This window comes from Pseudophryne corroboree, chromosome 8 (assembly GCF_028390025.1).
Source record: "Pseudophryne corroboree isolate aPseCor3 chromosome 8, aPseCor3.hap2, whole genome shotgun sequence".
Classification (NCBI taxonomy): Eukaryota; Metazoa; Chordata; class Amphibia; order Anura; family Myobatrachidae; genus Pseudophryne; species Pseudophryne corroboree.
The window spans coordinates 205048132-205073549 of record NC_086451.1 but is presented as its reverse complement, the minus strand read 5'-3'; the positions used below and the strand labels follow the sequence as shown (position 1 = coordinate 205073549).

General features: G+C 45.5%; 1 protein-coding gene across 1 annotated transcript in view; it reads left to right on the top strand.

The window, feature by feature from the left end:
- Positions 1-2582: 2582 nt before the first annotated feature.
- LOC134948818 (rho GTPase-activating protein 20-like) overlaps positions 2583-25418 on the top strand; it is a 249261-nt gene continuing 226425 nt past the window's right edge. The window contains exon 1 of the mRNA XM_063937064.1: positions 2583-2954. Coding sequence (XP_063793134.1) covers positions 2850-2954 — 105 coding nt within the window. The 5' untranslated portion in view covers positions 2583-2849. The remainder of the gene's footprint in view (positions 2955-25418) is intronic.

Here is a 25418-nt window from a genome sequence, read left to right as displayed (position 1 = left end):
TGCCCGCTTTACCACCATTTTCATGCCCAAATGCTTGTTGTTCAAGGCAAATTGCAAGTGGGTGATATGTAAGTGACCACCCTGTGTGAGGTTCAAGTGTCAAATCTTTTGACCAACGCTCTTTAACCTTTGCACAGCTACAGCTTCTTATTCAAAATGATGATTTCTGGTGTCTGTGCCCGCTTTACCACCATTTTCATGCCCAAATTCCTGTTGGTCAAGGCAAATTGCAAGTGGGTGATATGTAAGTGACCACACTGTGTAAGTTTCAAGTGTCAAATCTGTTGACCAACGCTGTTTAACCCTTGCACAACTACAGCTTCTTATTCAAAATGATGAAATCTGGTGTCTGTGCCCGCTTTACCACCATTTTCATGCCCAAATGCCTGTTGGTCTAGGCAAATTGCAAGTGGGTGATATGTAAGTGACCACCCTGTGTGAGTTTCAAGTGTCAAATCTGTTGACCAACGCTGTTTAACCCTTGCACAGCTACAGCTTCTTATTCAAAATGATGATTTCTGGTGTCTGTGCCCGCTTTACCACCATTTTCATGCCCAAATGCTTGTTGGTCAAGGCAAATTGCAAGTGGGTGATATGTAAGTGACCACCCTGTGTAAGTTTCAAGTGTCAAATCTGTTGACCAACGCTGTTTAACCCTTGCACAGCTACAGCTTCTTATTCAAAATGATGAAATCTGGTGTCTGTGCCCGCTTTACCACCATTTTCATGCCCAAATGCTTGTTGGTCAAGGCAAATTGCAAGTGGGTGATATGTAAGTGACCACCCTGTGTGAGGTTCAAGTGTCAAATCTTTTGACCAACGCTCTTTAACCTTTGCACAGCTACAGCTTCTTATTCAAAATGATGATTTCTGGTGTCTGTGCCCGCTTTACCACCATTTTCATGCCCAAATTCCTGTTGGTCAAGGCAAATTGCAAGTGGGTGATATGTAAGTGACCACACTGTGTAAGTTTCAAGTGTCAAATCTGTTGACCAACGCTGTTTAACCCTTGCACAACTACAGCTTCTTATTCAAAATGATGAAATCTGGTGTCTGTGCCCGCTTTACCACCATTTTCATGCCCAAATGCCTGTTGGTCAAGGCAAATTGCAAGTGGGTGATATGTCAGTGACCACCCTGTGTGAGTTTCAAGTGTCAAATCTGTTGACCAACGCTGTTTAACCCTTGCACAGCTACAGCTTCTTATTCAAAATGATGATTTCTGGTGTCTGTGCCCGCTTTACCACCATTTTCATGCCCAAATGCTTGTTGGTCAAGGCAAATTGCAAGTGGGTGATATGTAAGTGACCACCCTGTGTAAGTTTCAAGTGTCAAATCTGTTGACCAACGCTGTTTAACCCTTGCACAGCTACAGCTTCTTATTCAAAATGATGAAATCTGGTGTCTGTGCCCGCTTTACCACCATTTTCATGCCCAAATGCCTGTTGGTCAAGGCAAATTGCAAGTGGGTGATATGTAAGTGACCACCCTGTGTGAGTTTCAAGTGTCAAATCTGTTGACCAACGCTGTTTAACCCTTGCACAGCTACAGCTTCTTATTCAAAATGATGATTTCTGGTGTCTGTGCCCACTTTACCACCATTTTCATGCCCAAAAGCTTGTTGGTCAAGGCAAATTGCAAGTGGGTGATATGTAAGTGACCACACTGTGTAAGTTTCAAGTGTCAAATCTGTTGACCAACGCTGTTTAACCCTTGCACAGCTACAGCTTCTTATTCAAAATGATGAAATCTGGTGTCTGTGCCCGCTTTACCACCATTTTCATGCCCAAATGCTTGTTGGTCAAGGCAATTTGCAAGTGGGTGATATGTAAGTGACCACCCTGTGTGAGTTTCAAGTGTCAAATCTTTTGACTAACGCTGTTTAACCATTGCACAGCTACAGCTTCTTATTCAAAATGATGAACTCTGGTGTCTGTGCCCGCTTTACCACCATTTTCATGCCCAAATGCTTGTTGGTCAAGGCAAATTACAAGTGGGTGATATGTAAGTGACCACCCTGTGTAAGTTTCAAGTATCAAATCTGTTGACCAACGCTGTTTAACCCTTGCACAGCTACAGCTTCTTATTCAAAATGATGAAATCTGGTGTCTGTGCCCGCTTTACCACCATTTTCATGCCTAAATCATTTTTGTTTAATGTAAAATGTCATGCAAATTGGTGTAAGGGACACTTTGAAGTTTATGCAATGTTAACTTAGTGATCTATCCTTATTTAATTTATTTTAATATAATAATTTCTGAATAAGAAGCTGGAGCCGAATAAGAAGTGAATAAGAAGTGAATAAGAAGCTGGAGCCGAATAAGAAGTGAATAAGAAGCTGGAGCCGAATAAGAAGTGAATAAGTAAGAAGCTGGCCGAATAAGAAGCTAACTTCAGCCTCGTGTAAAACCCTGGGTTTGTATTACAGTAACCGAAAGTAATGTATTCCCAAGGGCCAAGGCACTGACATTGCTCTGCTTTGCCCAGTTGGCTGAGGGTGTGATTGCAGGACTGGTATGTTTATAGCCCACTGCCTGCTTCCCATCTGAGAGCAAGATTGAAGCTCTGCCTACTATATGAATGTCCTTATTTAGTCAGCCTGTGAGGTGGAGCACTTTGCTGCATTCCCGCAGCTCAGGGGGAAAATACATCAGACATAAGTCAATGTTATCTCTCTCAGCTACCCGTCCCTTATGCAGGCTGACAGATACAGTATGAGTGCAGCCCCACAGAGCATATGAGTGCGAGAACTTCCAGCCTGTACACTTTCCCAAGCTCCTGCACCCTATGAGCGCTGAGCCTGCACTCTCCCCTCTTCGTGCTCCTCTGTCACCCGATCAACATGTGAAATGCACGTTTACTGCGTTATGCATGAGGAGCACAGGATGAAAATGACTCCACAGCAGAAGACACCTAGCAAAGACCTGGGATCGTGGATTCAGGAAGGAGGAAAGGTTCGTGCCATAGTGTTCAGGGTGTTGCTCAGTGACTACCACATATTGTGTATGACATTGACAATAGGCATGGGGTCTGTAAGCAGGATGCTGTGACAGTCACAGAAATGGGAATTACTTCTGCTAGATCCAAAAAGGTCTTGACTTTAGTTGTTATACAGATGATCACTGAATGCTGGTCACTAATATCGGTACAGTATATTTGCATTTAGTAATTAGGATATACAGAAGTGGATGACTATTTCACATTACAGATCCCCATGTGTTATTCCATGCCAACACTATAGGCTGGAAAAAAATGAATTCAGGTTGTACTTGCTGTATGTCTGTATATACCTGTGAGTGTGACAGACGTTCTGTGGTGTTTCTAGCAAACATAAGGGAAGGACTGTTCTTCAATGCTATGCAAGTACAATTATTATTGCTGTTACTGTTTGCATACATATTGCGTTGTTGCTAGTTTTGCGTAACATTTATTAGCTACTGTACATCAACTTTAGGATACAGTAACTCAAACTGGCAAAACTGAGTAGTCTGGACATCTCTGGTTGTCATAGTGAAGAAAAACCATCAGGACTGTAACGTCATTTCAATAACATAATTAAATAGCAACTTTAGTTAATAAAATACAGTATATGATTATGTATGTGTATTTACTGATATATTTTTCCTACATATTCAGAAGTTTTAATTAACTGAAATTAATATATTGTTTTATGGTCCTTTAATATACAGTACAGTATACTGTATTTTTATAAAAAGCAATCAGATTGTAGCTGTAGAAATCAAGCTTGCTGATAGTTACTAAATAAATCTAGTATTTCTTAGACAGTATTATCATTAGATATTTATTTTTGTGAGTACTGAGCATTTAATGAACAGGAAGGTCATTAACACCCTCAGGGGCAGATTTATTAAGCCTGGTGAAGTGATAAATAGCACGGCGATAAAGTACCAGCCAATCAGCTCCTATCTTCCATGTCACAGGCTGGGTTTGAAAAATGTCAGGAGCTGACTGGCTGGTGCATTATCACCTTCCACTTTATCACTTCACTAGGCTTAATAAATCTGCCCCTCAGAACTTTGTATCTTCCACGCAGTGGCGTAACTACTGCCCCCGCAGTCCTCGCGGTGGCTTGGGGGCGAGGGACTGCGGGGGCGCCGCCACTGATTTAGAACAGATTGACATGCGGACGAGCGTCCGCATGTCAATCTGTTGTCACTAGCCCCCCGCTGTGAAGTAGGGACACGGAGGGCACAGCGCGCGCCTCTCCTGTGTCCCTCTGACTCGAGTCTCCGGCGTGTCGGGGGCGTGGTCTATGAAAAGGGGGCGTGGCTTAGCGGGAGGACCGCGATCGCGGGCCACGCCCCCGTTTTCGTCACTGAGGGGGCATGCCCAGCGCTCTGTGAGCTGCTGGCATGCCCTCTCTCCCATTGTGCGCTGAATAGACGCTGTGTGAGTCTATTCACTATTCACTACAGAGCAGTGAGTGTACGAGCCTTCCAACTGCCCCCCCCCCCCATCGCGGGACACTGCGGCCCGCGGGTGGGACAGCGGGACAGTCCCCAAAAAACGGGACTGTCCCGCGAAAATCGGGACAGTTGGGAGGTATGCATATATGGCACTGAGGGGGCATATATGGCACTGGGGGGGGCACAGAGGGGGCATATATGGCACTGAGGGGGCATATATGGCACTGCTGGGGGCACTGAGGGGGCATATATGGCACTGAGGGGGCATATATGGCACTGGGGGGGCACTGAGGGGGCATATATGGCTCTGGGGGGGCACTGAGGGGGCATATATGGCACTGTATGTGTACCTGGCACATGGGGGGCTATATTTGGCACTGGGGGCACGTGAGCACCTGGCATTGTGGGGGAATATCTGGCACTGGGGGCATATGTGGCACTGGGGGGAGAGGCTATATTTGGCACTGGGGGCATGTGAGTACCTGGCACCGTGGGGGAATATCTGGCACTGAGGACATATGTGGCACTGGGAGCACAGCCCTAGCAACAAGCACTACCCCCTAGCAACGAGCATGACACCCAGTGCATGAAACCCCTGGCAACGAGCATGACACCGAGTGCATGAAACACCTGGCAACGAGCATGACACCCTGAGCATGAAAACCCCTGGCACCATGCATGGAACCAAGAGCATGAAACCCCTGGCAACGAGCAGGTAATTTAAAAGTAATTAGAAGCCTTACTGTAGGACTTAATGTGTAATGGGCATTACGGTGTGTGGCATAATGTATCACGGACATTGCGGTGTGTGTCAGAATGTGTCACAGGCATTACGGTGTGTGGCAAACTATATCACGGGCATTGTGGTATGTGGTATAATGTCTCAGGGGCATTGCAGTGTGGCATAGGGTATAACGGGCATTGCGGTATGTGTCACAGGCATTACGGTGTATGGTATACTATATCACGGGCATTGTGGTATGTGGTATAATGTCTCAGGTTCATTGCAGTGTGTGTCATAATGTATCACGGACATTGCGGTGTGTGTTATAATGTATCACGGACATTGCGGTGTGTGGTATACTATATCATGGGCATTGTGGTATGTGGTATAATGTCTCAGGTTCATTGCAGTGTGTGTCATAATGTATCACGGACATTGCGGTGTGTGTCATAATGTATCACGGACATTGCGGTGTGTGGTATACTATATCATGGGCATTGTGGTATGTGGTATAATGTCTCAGGTTCATTGCAGTGTGTGTCATAATGTATCACGGACATTGCAGTGTGTGTCATAATGTATCACGGACATTGCGGTGTGTGGTATACTATATCATGGGCATTGTGATATGTGGTATAATGTCTCAGGTTCATTGCAGTGTGTGTCATAATGTATCACGGACATTGCAATGTGTGGCATAATGTATCACGGACATTGCGATGTGTGGCATACTATATCACAGGCATTGTGGTATGTGCTATAATGTATCAGGGGCATTGCAGTGTGTAGCATAATGTATAACGGGCATTGCGATTCCTGTCATAATGTGTCACAGGCATTACGGTGTGTGGCATAATGTGTCGGGGGCATTACGGTGTGTGCATATTGTGTCATGTGCATAATTGTGTGTGGCATAATGTCTGAGGGCCTTTGCAGTATGTGGCATAATGTATACTGGGCATTACTATAAGGAGGAAAAGTGACAAATAATGGAAGGGGCATGAATCAGGATTATTTTTCTTTCCTGTGGTGGCTAACGTCTGGGCGTGCAGGTTGCAAAACTGGGGTATAAGGTAGTCTTTTCCTGCAATGCCACGCCTCTTTATGCGAAGCCATGCCCATTTGAATGAAATCACGCCCCCTTTTTGGTGGCGCGCGCCTTCGGCGTGCACATGTTTGTCCCTTTACTAGTGCCAATTATGGGGCGGGGGGGCGCCGTAGAATTTTTTGGCTTGGGGGAGAAAAATTTCTAGTTACGCCACTGCTTCCACGTGAAACAGACAAAAGTTGTTCGGTAACACATTATAATAACTGGAAAATTTCCCAGGCAAGCTGTAATGTGCTTTAGAATCTAAAGCCCTCAGTTGCAATGTCACACTGTCCGTACAGGGTTTGTATACTGTACTGTATGTCTCCCTAAGGACCTATTTTGAAACAAAGGGGGATATTTATTAAAGCTTAGGGAGAGATAAACTGGAGAGGGATAACGTGGCAACCAGTCAGGTCCTGTCATTTTTTAAACATAGAGCCTGATTAGGATTTGTAAGTAAACTCAGTATGTAGGTCCTGTTGTGTGGTGTGCATATACAGAACAAATCCTGCGTGATCACTCTCAGTTCATCTTAGCAGCAGCATGATTGACATGCTTTGTCATTTGATGGATGGAGCAGGGCTGGCGACCGGGACCAAGCTAGTCAAGGATCCCGTGCCCAGGGCTCCAAATCCAGGGTCTCCGCCATCGAACACAGACTTCATGAACTCAGCAGAGAGGTTGTGATGGCCATTCTGAGCAAGCACATATGGCTGAGGGGTATGACCTGTCATAACTGAGGGTCGCAACCATGCATCTTCGGGTACAGCATTCAGAGCTCAGATGCTGGCAGGAGACGTCTTTTTCCTACAGATGCCTCCTGTGGCTTTTCAACACTGTACATATGGGAATCAGGTCCACAGCCTAAAAAATGACAGGAGCTGAAAGCTTGGTACATTATCTCTCTCCAAGCTGAAATCTCCCCCAAGGTAACTTTTGTATCATGTAGTGATCTGTATATAATTGGTTGTGATACTGTGAAGGCAAAAACCAGTTACATGTTGCTAACTCCAGCACTTTCTAGCCAGTCGCTGTGAAAAGCAGTGCTGGTCTGTAAATTATATTTTTAAGCCTATGTTCCTAATATTAAATCTGATACAGGTTGAGTATCCCATATCCAAATATTCCGAAATACGGAATATTCCGAAATACGGACTTTTTTGAGTGAGAGTGAGATAGTGAAACCTTTGTTTTCTAATGGCTCAATGTACACAAACTTTGTTTAATACACAGTTATTAAAAATATTGTATTAAATGACCTTTAGGCTGTGTGTATAAGGTGTATATGAAACATAAATGAATTGTGTGAATGTACACACACTTTGCTTAATGCACAAAGTTATTAAAAATAATGGCTAAAATTACTTTCAGGCTGTGTGTATAAGGTGTATATGAAACATAAATGCCTTCTGTGCTTAGACTAAGGTCCCATCACCATGATATCTCATTATGGTATGCAATTATTCCAAAATACGGAAAAATCCCATATCCAAAATACCTCTGGTCCCAAGCATTTTGGATAAGGGAGACTCAACCTGTAGTATGTTTGCATGATATAAAATGGTACTTGCCTACTGCCAAAAACATTTAAAAAAAAAACATCACTATGGGATTCTGGCATTTGACAGTGTTTGTGAAACATTGACTAAGTGGGTGGCACAATGGCTAACATGCCTCTTAAAAATGGGGTCATGAGTTTTACTCCAATTATGGTTCTCTCTCTCTCTCTGGGGCCGATTCATCACAATGTGCATCTGAGGACGCTGATGCATGCCTCCCAACTGTCCCGATTTTCACAGTACAGTCCTGTATTTTTTGGGACTATCCCACCCGCCGTCTGCAGTGTCCCTTGAGGGGGTTGGCAGTTGGCAGGCTCCTATCACTTGCTGCTTTGCCTAGCAGAGCAGCGGTGAATATACGGTGTGCGCATGCGCACAGCGTCTATTCACGGGAGTCAGAAGGACTAGGGGGATGCCAGCAGCTCACAGAGCACTGGCCATGCCCCCATAGTGATGAAAAACGGGGGGGTGGTACACAATTGCGGAACTCTGGAGTTACACCCACTTTCCTATAGGCGATGCCCCCATAGCGTTCCTCCTAGTTATCTCCCAATGTTGGGAGGTATGGCTGATGTGACGTGATAAAATCTGGGCAATCTGTAATGCAATAATTGATTAAATCGCGGGGATGTATCAATAATCGGATGCAAGGACAGAGCTTGCGATAAAGCTCTGTCCTTGCGATGACACTCCACAGCCTTTTTGAGATATTTTTTGTAAAAAATACCCCAAGTATGTTCTGTGTATGCGCTGCTGCCACTGATATCGCCACTACCACCAATGTTGGGTATCTCCCCCCCTCCTCCCCCATCACGACTACCCCACCTCCCGTGCCTCAACGCTTCCCCACCACCACCCATACTTGCCTACTTTTGAAAAAAACATATCAGGGAGATTGTGAAAGTAACACCTATCAGTATGGACATGTACTGCTACATCTGAGAGGCGTGTAATGAAAATTGCTTACATCCAACCGTAAATGAGCCATAAAGTTAGTATACTGTATACACATAGACTGCAAGTGGCAATGAAAAACCTTATTAAAAATGCATGTAGCCATAGGGATCATAGTGCCTTATAACCAATACAGGGAAATGGCACCGATGATCCCATTTGAATGGATATATCTCTGATTCATTGTTCCTCCCAAGAATGTAACAGCTACATAATGGAGGTAAGGTACAATGAGGGAGATTGCTGGACTATTCAGGGAGACAGGGAGATTGCTGCTATTTCAGGGAGTCTCCTGCAGAATGAGGGAGGGTAGGCAACTATGCCACCATCGCTGCTCATTCTCACCAGACCCAGGGACCAGTGATTGTGATTGGAGGACTGTCAGTCTCGAATCCACTTCCTGCTGTGACCCCTCAGTGCTGTAAAGTAAGCTGCCGCTTCACAGCATACTTTACTGCACTGGGGGTCACAGCAGCAGCGCAGGAGGATCCGATGACAGGCAGCCCTTACCAGAGCACTAATAACCAGTCCCTGGGCCTGCTTAGTATGATCTATTTTATTTTTTTACTTTTTTGTTTTTTTACACAGTGATCAGCTTGTGTGTCCTTCGGGGACACATAGCTGATCACACCGGCTGGGTCTCTGCACAGCTTTCTCTGTCAGCTGGCAGAGAAAGCTGTACAGGAGGCAGAATATCGCAGTGAGTCCTGTGAACACTGAAGATAGTGTTATTATCACAGGGCTCACTGATGTGTTTTTCTTTCTTTTTTTAGTAAAGTCATCCAGATTGCATTTCCCATTATAAGTATATATTTTCATGAAAACTGCTCCAAAAGCTTTTTAATAATTTCAGTGAAACTAAAATAATGTGAAAAGGGTGTGAATACACCCTTTTTTTCACATTATTTTAGTTAAAATAATGTTACTAAATCTGCCCCTCTATGTGGAGTTTCTGTGTGCTTCCCAGCTATACTTACCTTCGGGATTCCAGCTGTTGGGATGTGCATGTGCACTCCACTGTGGAATGATTGGACGTATTCTCCGTAATGTTTTGTGTAATATGTAGTTAATTTCAGTGATGTGCAGTGGGGTGAGGCAGGTGAGGCAGAACCTTTCCTGTCATACTAACATATGTGTTAGAGTTTTTTACTTTATAAAGTATATGAAAAATACAAAGGCTATATTAGAAATAACTTCTTTGTATTATTCTAACAATTTTTATAGTAAAGACTGTGGAGTAAAAAGTCTGTGGCAGGTGAGTCAGTGCTTTTTCTGCACATCTCTGATCAAAACTCAGCAGATTTCCAGCAGTATGTACTGCTGCACCTGTGTATAATGCCCACATGTACCCTTGGACTCATATATTGTGTGTAAATCTGTCTCTGGTACTAGCAGGTGGTATTGCCTGTAGCAACTAATCAAATTCTGTATATCATTTTCTAGAATGCAACAGAGAAATGATAGCTAACATCTGATTGGTTGCTATAGGCAACACCAACGCTTTCTGTTCTAGAAGCTTTAGTAAAACCGACCCCTAAAAATACTTTGAATATGAAGTCCTGGCTAAGTCTCTGAGATGAACGTTAGACCTCTGCAATTCCCAGGTATGGTTATTTTGCTTTAGATTTCTTCATTTTCCGTAAAAGGGATAATCAGGTCCTTTCCCAGATACTGCTCTTGGCAGCTGTGCAAAAATAGTTGTTCCTGTTGATTGTATCTTTTTTATATTTAATGACAATACAGTAGATGCACAAAATTATTCCAAAGTGGATCATTGAACCAATTAGAGAATTTGTAATAAATTCTTAAAAATTAGATCAGGTGAAAAATCAGAGGGGATTTGCAGGAAGGTGAGCAGTTTCAACCATGTCCAAGCCAGTTTCAGCTTAGTAGTGCCTACATTTTATAGTATTTTGTAACGTTTTTCCATGAATGGCAAATGTCAGTTTATTTCTTCACTTTACATATTTTAACATATTGTATGTGAATTTTAAACAGATAACTTGGGGATGTCTATTCGGCTGAGCTGATGCTCCCATTAGGCATATCTAGGCAAGGGTGCCAATGGTTAGGGGGCTCCTAAATCACTGACTTAGAGACCTAGAGGTATATTTACTAATGATCAATTTAGATTTTGGTAGATTTTGCAATTCAGAGATTTACTAAAGGCAAAATCGACTGGAAAAAAGAACTATGAAACCAATTCCCTCCAAAACCGAACATTGACCAAACATAGATACTTTAATAGAGGACTACAGGATCTCCGGATTTACTAAAGATTTTTGAACCGACCTCAAAATCAAGGGACAGGTTGCCCAAACAATAGACCTGTGGCAGGTGAGTTTGGAATAAGCGCTGCACAGATCGGTATAATCTGTGTAGTGCTTCTCAATGTTCAAAGGGTTAAAAAAAAAAAGTAAAAAAAAAAAACAACATCTCACCCCACCTCACCCCAAAAGCATAACCAGCTCCGGACCCATGGTTCTGGAAATTTAAAGGAAACATGAATTGGGGTTTCTCCCATATCTCCAGTGACCAGCTCTTGGTTCACCCAGCTGGGGGGGGTGGGGAAAATGCAATAATAGGGAGACACACTTCTGCCATCACTTTTACCGTCCCCAAACTGGTCATCCCAGTGGGATTCCTCAGGAAGTGGGGACCCCACCAATAAAGGAGTCCCCGTTTCTAGGGATCCCTCAGGCCTGGGGTGAAGCCTGGGGTATCCCTCGCACCCCTGGTGATGGTGGGTGAAAAGCTGATTGTGTAAAAGAAGAAGTAACATTGTCTATTACAGTGGGTCCCAGCAAGCCTGCCCCACATCCTCTGATTCCTCTCAATTGGAGAACCACAAATGTGAGCATGCCGGACAGAAGGGGCGCACAAGCACCTGTATCCCCACTATTAAGGATATATATATATATATATATATATATATATATATATATATAAAAATAAAAACAACACAGTATTTACACACCATAATGTAACCATTTAGTACACACTCACACAGTTCATTCTCTTCTCCTCCATGACATTGTTCGGTCCCATGTCCAGTAGTATTCTCAAGGTCTTGGCAAAAAAAAAGCACTTACCAGATCCAGAGGACATTGAAGCAATCTCTGTGTATACTGTAGAAACAGTGCGTCCTCGATTCTTACGTTTCCAACATGGTTTTTACGCACATGATCACTGATTGGCTAAGAGTCACACCTCTCTCAGTAAATCAATGCCACAGACACTGTCTGCTTATTGGCTTTGATAGTTGTGACTCATAGGCAGTCAATGATAATGTACAGGAAACCATGTGGGAAATGTCAGAATCAGGGGGACGCTGAATGGGCGTATGGGTCAGGAGCTGGTTATGCTTTGGGGGTGGTTTTTTTTTAATCCTTTAAACACTTTTTACTTTAAAGAAGCACTGCACAGACTGTATTTGACTGTGGCAACCACATGCCGAACAGTGGGCCAGAAATTATTATTTTTTTAAACACAGCCTGTAACATGTCATTTAGGAGCTGATTGGCTGGTACTTTATCGCTGTCCACTTTGATCTCTTTCCAAGGCTTAGTAAATCTCCCCCAGTGTTAGAAGTATTTAATGTATTCCCAGCTTCAACACCCACGGTTGGAAGCAGTAGTGATGAGGAGCCCTTTTCATGTGTGTTTAAGTAGAATGTGGTACCTAGCTTCTTCATGGCTTGCACCCACCCTGCCATCCCCATGTTTGATGGTCCCAGAATCCTGTTCACAGCATTTTGGGAAAGCTTTCATGTGTCAAGTACTTAAGATGTGCATGTCAGTCATTTCTTTGTGAAAGCACATACTGTGTTTACAATTCCCGCAAGGGGACTTATTTTGTGGGGAAAATAACCCTCAGGCTGTAGTGCACTCGGGGGGTTATACATGGATGGATGCAGATCTTGCTTCTGCAGCAAGATCTGCGTCCATCTATTCACATGCTAGGGGCTGACCAGCACAGGGCAAAGCCGCCCATCATGTGTCTGGTGCAGGCCCCGCGATGCATTTGCAATTGTGAACGTATAGTTTTGGGGTCGACCCCTGTCAGTGTAGCCTGGCTGCACTGGCAGGCAGTACGCCACCATTTTTTTCTCAGCGGCTGCATGTGATGTCACGCAGCTGCCCCCCAAAATGGTCCAGACATGCCTGCGTTGTCCGGACTGCACCCATTAAACGCTGCGGCGGCGCCCCCCCAACGACCGCCAATGTCAATCACTATGCAATTGCATCCTTCCAGGATGCGATCGCATGGTGACGGTCATGCACGCGCACTATTGCCAGTGCACATGAGCAGACCAGATGGATGCAGCTGCTGTGTCAATCTCTGAATAAGATCCACTGCCTGAAAAACACAAACTTTTTGGGTTTGCATCTTTATTTATAAAGCTCTGTTTTGTTTCATATGTATTTATTTATTAACATATTATGTTCTATATTTTGTGTTTTTATTTCAAAGTTGTATATTTGATGTATAATATATTAATGAGTTAATTAGGAAAGGTTGTGTACAAAGAACATGTTTCATGACCTACATATAAAGTACCATTGCAATACAATTAGCTAAATGTCATTGCTTTTTGTGACAGCTGTATATTGGGGGTCATTCCAAGTTGATCGCTAGATAAAAATGTTTGCAGCGATTAAGTGAAAAAGCGGCACTTCTGCGCATGCGTATGCGGCACAATGCGCACGCGCAACATACTTTCACAACTGCCGATGTAGTTTTACACAAGATCTAGCGAGGCTTTTCATTTGCAATGTCCGCCGCAGAGTGATTGACAGGAAGGGGGCGTTTCTGGGTGTCAACTGGGTGTCTCTTGGGGATACAGCTGGTATGCTGGAGGTGACCTGAGTCTCTGTGAAGTCCCCCACAACAGAAATATTTAAAACTTGTTTGCGTAAGTGTAAAGATTTCTGTAAGTTTTTATTCCCTTTTCATTTATTGAGATTGCTGTATTCTGTGTGTGTTTTTAAAATATTCTTAATAATCTTTGTAACCTTTTTGTAACCAAAGCTCTGAAGTATTCTTGAAATTAAAATCCTAATTTTAGTTCTGATCCTGTTGTTCTTATGAACTCCAACGCCTGTGTGGCTCACGCCTATCTATTTTTCTAAGTATTACAGTGTATGTGTGACAGGTAAAGCTAAAGACGCCTGTAACGTCCGTAATACGTTGGAAAGTCTTTGCTGGTGGCAGCTGAAAGTATTTAAATAATCCCGTGTGTCAAAAGGGACACCCGTACGGCGCATGCGGCAATTCTAAAATTGGCGTATTTGTGGAATTGGCCGGCAGCGTCGTCACAAAGTGACGCACCTACTCTGTCATCTTTCTCCCATGCATCTGGAGAGGAAGTCATGGCCCTCATTCATTCCTGTCCCCTCACCACCTCCCCACTTGACCCTATCCCCTCCCGCCTCCTCCGCTACCTCTCTCCTTCTGCTTGTTCCCATCTTTCCCACCTTCTCAATCTATCCCTCTCATCAGGCACTGTCCCCTCTGCCTTCAAGCATGCACTCATCTCTCCTATTCTTAAAAAACCTACACTTGATCCAAACACTCTCTCCAACTACCGACCCATCTCTCTCCTCCCTTTTGCCTCCAAACTCCTTGAGCGTATTGTCTACAACCGTCTTACTTCCTTTCTTTCCTCACACTTACTGCTTGACCCATTCCAGTCTGGCTTCCGTCCTCTCCACTCCACTGAAACTGCCCTTACAAAAGTATGCAATGACCTCCATGCTGCTAAATCTAAGGGACACTACTCTATACTTATTCTACTTGATCTCTCTGCTGCTTTTGACACTGTGGACCATCCTCTCCTACTGCAAATTCTTCACTCCATTGGTCTACGTGACACTGCCCTCTCTTGGCTGTCCTCCTACCTTTCTGACCGTTCTTTCTCTGTCTCCTCTCATGACTCCACCTCCCCCTCACTTCCACTAACTGTAGGGGTTCCCCAAGGTTCTGTCCTTGGTCCTCTTCTCTTCTCTCTCTATACGTCCTCACTAGGTAAGCTCATCAGTTCTTTTGGTTTCCAATATCATCTCTACGCTGATGACACCCAAATCTATCTTTCCTCTCCAGACCTCTCCCCTGCTCTCCTCACTCGTATCTCCAACTGTCTCTCTGCTACCTCTTCCTGGATGTCCCAGCGCTTTCTTAAACTTAACATGTCTAAGACCGAGCTGATCATCTTCCCTCCCTCCCGCATAACCTCACCTCCTACAATCTCATTATCTATTGATGGCACTACTATCTCCTCTACCCCCCAAGTGCGCTGTCTTGGAGTAATCCTTGACTCCTCCCTCTCCTTCAAACGACACATTCAGCACCTCTCACAAACCTGCCATTTTCATCTAAAAAATATTTCCAGGATCAGACCCTTTCTGACCCAGGATGCTACTAAGACTCTTATCCACTCACTGGTCATCTCCAGACTAGACTACTGTAATCTGCTCCTGACTGGCATTCCTGACAAATACCTCTCTCCACTGCAATCTATCCTCAATGCTGCTGCCCGGCTCATCTTCCTCACCAAACGCACTACGTCCACCTCTCCTCTCTTACTAGACCTTCACTGGCTCCCCTTCCCTTTCAGAATCCATTTCAAGCTTCTCACATTCGCTTACAAAGCCCTCACCCACTCCTCTCCCATCTACATCTCTGACCTTATCTCCCTTTACACTCCCACCCGTCCTCTTCGCTCTGCTAATGCACGCCGACTCTCCTGCCTACGGATTACTTCCTCCCACTCCTACCTCCAAGATTTTTCACGTGCTGCACCACTTCTTTGGAATTCCCTACCTCTCCCCCTCAAACTCTCCACCTCTCTACAAAACTTCAAACGGGCTCTCAAGACCCACTTCTTCACCAAACCCAGCCAAATCTCATCCTAACCCTCTGTTCTACGCTCTCTATGTACCCCATCTGTGTCACCCCTGTCTGTCTACCCCTCCCCTTTTAGAATGTAAGCTCTCACGAGCAGGGCCCTCTTCCCTCATGTGCTTATCCTTTCTTACTTTAATAATCTTCAACTGCACCAATTCCATCAGTCTTCTGCCACCTGATACTTATTCCAGTGTCATCTGCTGATGTAACTATATTTATTTACCCTGTACTTGTCCTATATTGTCATCAACTGTAAGTTGCTGTTTTCCTGTTTGATTATTTGTTTATGTACTCTGTAATTGGGCGCTGCGGAACCCTTGTGGCGCCATATAAATAAAGGATAATAATAATAATAATAACTGACCGCTTTCAGGGAGTGTTCGAAAAAATGCAGGGATGCCAGGAAAAACGCAGGCGTGGCTGGGAGAACGCAGGGCGTGTTTGTGACGTCAAATCCGGAACTGAACAGTCTGAAATGATCGCAAGCGCTGAGTAGGTCTGATGCTACTCTGAAACTGCACAATTATTTTTTTTGTAGCCACTCTGCGATCCTTTCCTTCGCACTTCTGCTAAGCTAAAATACACTCCCAGTGGGAGGCGGCAAAGCGTTTGCACGGCTGCTAAAAACTGCTAGCGAGCGATCAACTCGGAATGACCCCCATTATACAGTGTTTTTTGTTCTTATCACGTAATAATCAGCTGTAATGACAAAGGAAGTTTATTACTATGATGTATTTGTAATGTTAATTTCTAGTATTATAGTATTATAATAAAGACTGTAGTAGAGAGATGCATGATTCATGTTTTACGATCATCTTTGTTGAATACATGCCCAGAATTCCTAATTTACTGCAGTTCACTTTCATTACAGTTGTAGAAAATAAAAGTTAAAAAATAATGAGCTAAATTCTGTGAATTATTTATTTTATTCCATTTAAAATAAAAATACACTGCTCAAAAAAATAAAGGGAACACTTAAACAACACAATGTAACTCCAAGTAAGTCACACTTCTGTGAAATCAAACTGTCCACTTAGGAAACAACACTGATTGACAATCAATTTCACATGCTGTTGTGCAAATAGAATAGACAACAGGTGGAAATTATAGGCAATTAGCAAGACACCACCAATAAAGCAGTTGTTCTGCAGGTGGTGACCACAGACCACTTCTCAGCTCCTATGCTTTCTGGCTGATGTTTTGGTCACTTTTGAAAGCTGGCGGTGCTTTCACTCTAATGGTAGCATGAGACGGAGTCTACAAACCACACAAGTGGCTCAGGTAGTGCAGCTCATCCAGGATGGCACAACAATGCGAGCTGTGGCAAGAAGGTTTGCTGTGTCTGTCAGCGTAGTGTCCAGAGCATGGAGGCGCTTCCAGGAGACAGGCCAGTACATCAGGAGACGTGGAGGAGGGCGTAGGAGGGAACAACCCAGCAGCAGGACCGCTACCTCCGCCTTTGTGCAAGGAGGAACAGGAGGAGCACTGCCAGAGCCCTGCAAAATGACCTCTTGCAAGCCACAAATGTGTATGTGTCTACTCAAACGATCAGAAACAGACTCCATGAGGGTGGCATGAGGGTCCGACGTCCACAGCTGGGGGTTGTGCTTACAGCCCAACACCGTGCAGGATGTTTGGCATTTGCCAGAGAACACCAAGATTGGCAAATTCGCCACTGGTGCCCTGTGCTCTTCACAGATGAAAGCAGGTTCTCACTGAGCACAATGTGACAGACGTGACAGAGTCTGGAGATGCCAAGGAGAACGTTTTGCTGCCTGCAACATCCTCCAGCATGACCGGTTTGGCAGTGGGTCAGTAATGGTGTGGGGTGGCATTTCTTTGGGGGGCCACACAGCCCTCCATGTGCTCGCCAGAGGTAGCCTGACTACCATTAGGTACCGAGATGAGATCCTGTGCTGGTGCGGTTGGCCCTGGGTTCCTCCTAATGCAAGACAATGCTAGACCTCATGTGGCTGGAGTGTGTCAGCAGTTCCTCCAAGACGAAGGCATTGATGCTATGGACTGGCCCGCCCATTCCCCAGACCTGAATCTTATTGAGCACATCTGGGACATCATGTCTCGCTCCATCCACCAATGCCACGTTGCACCACAGACTGTCCAGGAGTTGGCGGATGCTTTAGTCCAGGTCTGGGAGGAGATCCCTCAGGAGACCATCCGCCACCTCATCAGGAGCATGCCCAGGCGTTGTAGGGAGGTCATACAGGCACGTGGAGGCCACACACACTACTGAGCCTCATTTTGACTTGTTTTAAGGACATTACATCACAGTTGGATCAGCCTGTAGTGTGATTTTCCACTTTAATTTTGAGTGTGACTCCAAATCCAGACCTCCATGGGTTAATAAATTTGATTTCCATTGATAATTTTTGTGTGATTTTGTTGTCAGCACATTCAACTATGTAAAGAACAAAGTATTTAATAAGAATATTTCATTCATTCAGATCTAGGATGTGTTATTTTAGTGTTCCCTTTATTTTTTTGAGCAGTGTATATGTTATTGTTCAGGTAATTAAAGACCTTTTCCGACAACAGATTAATTAACTTAACTTCAGCAGCATCATATTTGCTTGTTTGTAATCTGCCAGAGAATAAATTGGCCCTGAAAACAATGGTTTTTATTCAATTACAGGTATCGCATCTACATATTAACTGTAATGGTTGGAACTTGATCTTTGTGATAATCAGTTGAGAGGAGAGGCAGCATTAATTTGTGCTGCGAACTGGGCAGCGGTAGTTTAAAGGGAGAAGAGGTCAGAGATGTAAATAGGAGAAGACTGGGTGAGGGCTTTGTGAGTGTGTTAACTTTGAATTAGGTGAGAGTTTGTGGACATCTCCTGAAATCAGTAAGTCTCCTGGACTGTCTGGGAGCATAGGCAAGTGTGACTAGTATCTAACTTATATAAAGTAGACAGTTTCTTCTGCTACATACTACTTGTACATAATGTACTGTACCATGGGCCCAATTCAGGTCCTTACACTAGTGCCACCCATCCACACCGCTCTGTCTCCCCATCATCTCTGCTACTGTCTTTACCCCCATCTGCACCATTCTCTTTCCCCATCTGTTGCACTCTGTCCTTCCCCCCCCTCCAACTGCATCACTCTGTCTTACCTTCCCCCGTCTGCACCACTGTTTTTCACCCACCTGTGTTGCTTAGTGTTCCCCTTATCCACACAATTTTATCCCCCCATCCACACTGCTTTGTCTCCTCCCTCCAATCAACACTACTCTTACCTCATGTCTTCTGCACAGACCTTCAGTTGCATAGACTGCATGTGTGTATTCCAATGAGCACACAAATCTGTGAATTAGCAGCTTCACCATTGTGTGAGTGACAGCAATCTCACTCTGTGAGAGTGCTGAATCTGCACTTACCCACAGGCTGTGATGGCATACCATATCTGTATTGCGCAAAGAACACGTCCATTAAGGCGTCAGCCTTAATGATCGGAATTTCATTGCTTTTTGGAGTTTGAGTGGAAGAGTTACAACAGGTTTCTGAAATGCCAGATCATGTGTAAGACGCCTTAATGGGACATGTGAAACCGTAAGGTTTTTTGTCTATGGAATTTCATAGCTTTTTTCAATTTATTATTCTGATTCAGAAAATAGGATTTTAATACCTACCAGTAAATCCTTTTCTCTTAGTCCGTAGAGGATGCTGGGGACGCTTCAAGAACCATGGGGTATAGATGGGATCCGCAGGAGACATGGGCACTTTAAGACTTTGAAAGGGGTGTGAACTGGCTCCTCCCTCTATGGCCCTCCTCCAGACTCCAGTTATAGCAACTGTGCCCAGGGAGACGGACATTTTGAGGAAAGGATTTATTGTTAACTAAGGTGAGATACATTCCAGCTCACACCTCAAGCACGCCGTACAACATGGCATTTAACAGAAACCCAGTCAACGGCATGAACCATGTCAGCAACAGGCTGACTACAACATAACACGACCTGTGTGTAAACATAACTAATAACTGCAGATAGAGTCCGCACTGGGACGGGCGCCCAGCATCATCTACGGACTAAGAGAAAAGGATTTACCGGTAGGTATTAAAATCCTATTTTCTCATACGTCCTAGAGGATGCTGGGGACACTTCAAGAACCATGGGGTTTATACCAGAACTCTAGAACGGGCGGGAGAGTACGGATGACTCTGCAGCAGCGATTGACCAAACATGAGGTCCTCATCAGCCAGGGTATCAAACTTGTACAATTTCGCAAAAGTGTTTGAACCCGACCAAGTAGCTGCTCGGCAGAGTTGTAATGCCAAGACTCCTCGGGCAGCCACCCAGGATGAGCCCACTTTCCTGGTAGAGTGGGCCTTCACTGATTTCGGTAACGTCAATCCAGCCGTAGAATAAGCATACTGAATCGTATTGCAGATCCAGCGCGCAATAGTCTGCTTTGAAGCAGGCATTCCAATCTTGTTGGCAGCATACAGGATAAACAAAGCTTCCGTTTTCCTAAGTGGAGCCGTTCTGGCGACATAAATCTTCAAGGCCCTGACCACATCGAGAGATTTTGACTCCTGGAAGGCGTCAGTAGCCACTGGTACCACAATAGGCAGGTTCATGTGGAACGATGAAACCACCTTCGGCAGAAATTGTTGACGAGTCCTCAACTCCGCTCTATCCTCATGGAAAATTAAATAAGGACTCTTGTGAGACAAAGCTGTTAACTCAGACACCCGCCTTTCAGATGCCAAGGCCAATAGCATGACCACTTTCCAAGTGAGAAATTTCAACTCAACCTTCTGTAAAGGTTCAAACCAATGTGATTGAAGAAAATGCAACACCATGTTAAGATCCCATGGTGCCACTGGGGGCACAAATGGAGGTTGGATGTGCAAAACTTCTTTCACGAAAGTCTGAACTTCTGGAAAGGAGGCCAATGGTTTCTGAAAGAAAACCGATAATGCCGAAATTTGTACTTTAATCGAGCCTAACTTTAGACCCTGCTTGCAGGAAATGGAGAAAATACCCTAGTTGAAATTCTTCCGTAGGAGCCTTCTTGGATTCACACCAAGACACATATTTTCTCCAAATACGGTGATAATGTTTAGACGTTACTCCTTTTCTAGCCTGAAGAAGTGTGGGAATAACTTCACTGGGAATACCCTTTCAGGCTAGGATCCGGCGTTCAACCGCCAAGCCGTCAAACGTAGCCGCGGTAAGTCGTGGTACACGCATGGCCCCTGCTGTAACAGATCCTCTCATAGAGGAACAGGCCAGGGATCTCTTATGAGTAATTCCTGAAGATCTGGATCCCAAGCCCTCCTTGGCCAGTCCGGAGCAATGAGGATCACCTGAACCTTTGTTCTTCTTATGATCTTTAACACCTTTGGAATGTGGCAGCAGAGGAAACACGTACACCTACTGAAACACCCATGGTGTTACCAGCGCGTCCACCGCTATTGCTTGAGGGTCCCTCGACCTGGAACAATATCTCTGAAGTTTCTTGTTGAGGCGAGATGCCATCATGTCTATTTGAGGAATTCCCCAAAGACTTGTCACTTCTGTGAAAACCTCCTGGATGGAGATCGTGTCTGCTGAGGAAGTCTGATTCCCAGATGTCCACTCCTGGAATAAAGAGCGCTGACAGAGCGCTTGTATGCCTTTCCACCCAGCGGAGAATTTTTGTGGCCTCTGCCATTGCCGCTCTGCTCTTTGTTCTGCCCTAGCAGTTTATGTGTGCTACTGCTGTTATATTGTCCGATTGTATTAGGACGGGCCGGTTGCGAAGAAGACGTTCCGCTTGAAGGAGGCCGTTGTAAATGACCCTTAACTCCAGAACATTTCTGTGAAGACAAACTTCCTGGCATGACCATTTTCCCTGGAAGTTTTCCCCCTGTGTGACTGCTCCCCAGCCTCAGAGACTCGCATCCGTGGTTATTAGGATCCAGTCCTGGATCGCGAACCTGCATCCCTCTAGGAGGTGAGAGCTGTGCAGCCACCACAGGGTGAGATTCTGGTCTTGGAGGATAGGATTATTTTCCGGTGTATGTGCAGATGAGATCCGGACCACTAGTCCAACAGGTCCCACTGAAACACCCTGGCATGGAATCTGCCAAATTGAATGGCCTTGTAGGCCGCCACCATCTTCCCCAGCAGCCGAGTGCATTGATGAATTGATACTCTTGCTGGTTTCAGAATTTGTTTGACCAAATTCTGAATTTCCAGAGCCTTCTCTTCTGGAAGAAAAATTCTCTGTAACTCCATGTCCAGAATCATTCCCAAAAACAACAGCCGCTTTGTCGGATTCAACTGAGACTTCGGCAGGTTTAGGAGCCAACCATGTTGTTGCAGAACTGTCAGGGAGAGCACAATGTCCTGCTCCAGCTTGTTTCTGGATCTCGCCTTTATCAGGAGATCGTCCAGGTAAGGAATAACTGTAACTCCTTGCTTGCAAAGGAGAACCATCATTTCCACCATTGCCTTGGTGAAAATCCTCGGAGCCATGGATACACCAAACGGCAGCATCTGAAATTGCTAATGACAATCCTGAGTAGCAAACCGCAGGTAAGCCTGATGCGGAGGATATATGGTGATGTGTAAGTAGGCATCCTTTATGTCGACCGACACCATGAAATCCCCTTCCTCGAGACTGGAGATCACTGCTCGGAGAGATTCCATCTTGATTTTGAATTTTCTTAGGTAAAGATTGAGGGATTTTAGGTTCAGAATTGGTCTGACCGAGCCGTCCGGCTTCGGGACCACAAACAGGCTTGAATAAAAGCATTATCCCTGTTGTGCCGGGGGAACCCTGACAATAACTTGATTCCGACACAATTTTTGTATTGCATCGCATACTACCTCCCTGTTCGGAAGAGAAGCTGGTAAGGCTGATTTGAAAAAACGTAGAGGGGGCACGTCTTGAAACTCCAGTTTGTACCCCTGGGACACTATTTCCAGAATCCACGGGTCTAGGGCCGAACGAGCCCAGAAATGACTGAAAAGTTTGAGACGTGCCCCCACCGGTGCGGACTCCCGCAGAGGAGCCCCAGCGTCATGCGGTGGATTTGGCAGAAGCCGGGGAGGACCTCCACGAGGTTCCTGAGAACCTGCCACGGCTGGAGATCTTTTACCTTTTCCTCTTCCGCTATTAGCAAGGAAGGAATAACCTCGGCCTTTTTTGTATTTATTTGGCCGAAAGGACTGCATGTGCAAGTGCTGAGCTTTCTTTTGTTGTGGAGGAACATAAGGCAACAATGACGACTTACCCGCGGTAGCCGTAGATACCAACTCAGCGAAACCTTCACCAAACAATACACCACCTTTATACGGTAGAGACTCCATAGCTTTCTTAGAGTCAGCATCAGCATTCCATTGATGAATCCACAATGCTCTTCTAGCTGAGACTGCCATGGCATTTGCCCTTGATCCCAAGAGGCCAATATCTCTCGTCGCTTCCTTTAAGTAGGCTGCAGCGTCCCTGATATAACCTAGCGTTAAAAGGATGGCCTCCCTATCCAGGGTATCTATATCAGATGACAAGTTATCTGCCCACCTTTCTATAGCACTACTCACCCACGCAGATGCAATAGCTGGTCTGAGTAGTGTACCTGTGGTGACGTAAATGGATTTTAGCGTATTTTCCTGTCTACGATCCGCAGGATCCTTAAGGGCTGCCGTGTCAGGAGCTGGTAAAGATACTTTTTTAGACAACCGTGACAGCGCCTTGTCTACAATGGGAGGTGACTCCCACTTCTCTCTATCCCCAGAGGGGAACAGATACTCCATTTGAATCCTTTTGGAAATCAGAAACTTTCTGTCAGGATTTTCCCACATTTTTTCAAAAAGGGCATTTAGTTCATGAGAGGGAGTAAACGTTACCTCAGGTTTCTTTCCCTTAAACATACAGACCCTAGTATCAGGAACCGCAGGGTTCTCGGTGATATGCAACATGTTTTTTATTGCCACAATCATGTACTGAATGCTTTTTGCCAATTTTGGGTCTAATCTGGTATCACTATAGTCGACACTGGAGTCAGTGTCCGTGTCGGTATCTGTGTCTGCTAACTGTGCAAACGAACGTTTATGTGACCCCGAGGGGGTCTGTACCTGTGATAACACATCCTCCACCGATCTCTTCCATACCTGGTTCTGAGATACAGATGTATCTAGTCTCTTATTAATAAGAGCCACATTAGCATTCAAAGCATTCAACACATTTACCCAGTCAGGAGTCGGCGGTGCCGACAGGGTCACTCCCACAGCCGTTTCTGCCCCCCTACACAGTCTCCTCCTGGGAAGAGCACTCTGCCTCAGACATGCCGACACACCTGTACTGACACCCACAGACACACTGGGCCAAAAGGGGGACAGACCCACCAGGGCCGGTTCTTGCCCTTGTGGCGCCCCTGGCACAGTATAGGGGTGTGGCTTCAAATGGGGGCGTGGTCAGTTACACCCCCATTTGTGCCCCCTGTACCGCCGCTGAAAGAAAAAAATGTATTAAAAAAAGTATACTTACTATACCCGTTCCTGATCCAGACTGCTGCAGACCTCCTCCGCCGGCACCGCCCTTCTCCTCTCCTCTCCTCTCCTCTCCTCGATCTATGGGAGAGACGTTATTATGTCTCTGCCATAGAACAGCATAGACACTAGAGGTCAATTATGACCTATGACCCCTAGTGTCTGTGCCACTATGCTGTGCGGTGCGCGACGATTTCATCGGGCACCGCACAGCAAGGGTCCTCTCCATGAAGGGAAACTAGACCGTAGCGTCTGGTTTCCTTCAAAGCGGGGGGCACAACGGGGCACTGCGGGGGGCACAGTGGCGGATCTTGCCATGGTGCGGCGCCCTCCGGAAGGCGGCGCCCTGGGCAAAAGTCCTGCTTGCCCGTGGCAAGATCCGCTACTGAGACCCACAGTAAAGCCTGTCAGAGAAACACAGAGGGAGTTTGCCAGCTCACAACCCAGCACCTGTCCCGGTTCTGAAACTTTATATATATTGCCTCAGACCCTGCAGCGCTTTTCAATCACTTATTTTTTCACCAAATTTGCTGTGCCCCCCCCCCCCCCCTTCGTTTTGCACCCTGGTACGTGTGATAGTAGTGGTGAGGAAGGAACAGCGTCTCTGCAGCTCCAGGAGAGAAAATGGCGCTGATGAGAGCTGTGAGGGCTAAGCCCCGCCCCCTACATGGCCCGCTTCAGCCCGCTCTTTTACAAACAAATAATGCCGGCGGGGGTATGAATTTAGTGCCAAGGCACTTCAATATCACTCTGCCAGCCTTTAAAGAGGTGTTTTAATGCTAACCAGGGCGCAGCCAAACCCCCCCCCCCCATCGCGCGCCCTGCACCCTGCAGTGCCGATGTGTATGGGAGCATGGCGCGCAGCGCGATCGCTGTGCGGTACCTCAGAAGGCCGTCACTGAAGTCTTCTATCTTCTTCTACTCACCTGTTTTTTTACTTCTGGCTCTACAAGGGGGGTGACAGCGGGCTCTGGGAGTGAACCCCTAGGCATACCTAGTGTTCCAAACCCTCAGGAGCTAATGGTGTCCTGTAGCCAAGAAGCAGAGCCTTTTACTCCCTAGAAGTAGGTCTGACTTCTCTCCCCTAAGTCCCATGATGCAGGGAGACCGTTGCCAGCAGCCTCCCTGAAAATAAAAAACCTAACATAAATAAAGTCTTTTCCGAGAAACTCAGTAGAGCTCCTCAGTTGTGCAACCAGTCTGCCTGGGCACAGATTCTAAACTGGAGTCTGGAGGAGGAGCATAGAAGGAGGAGCCA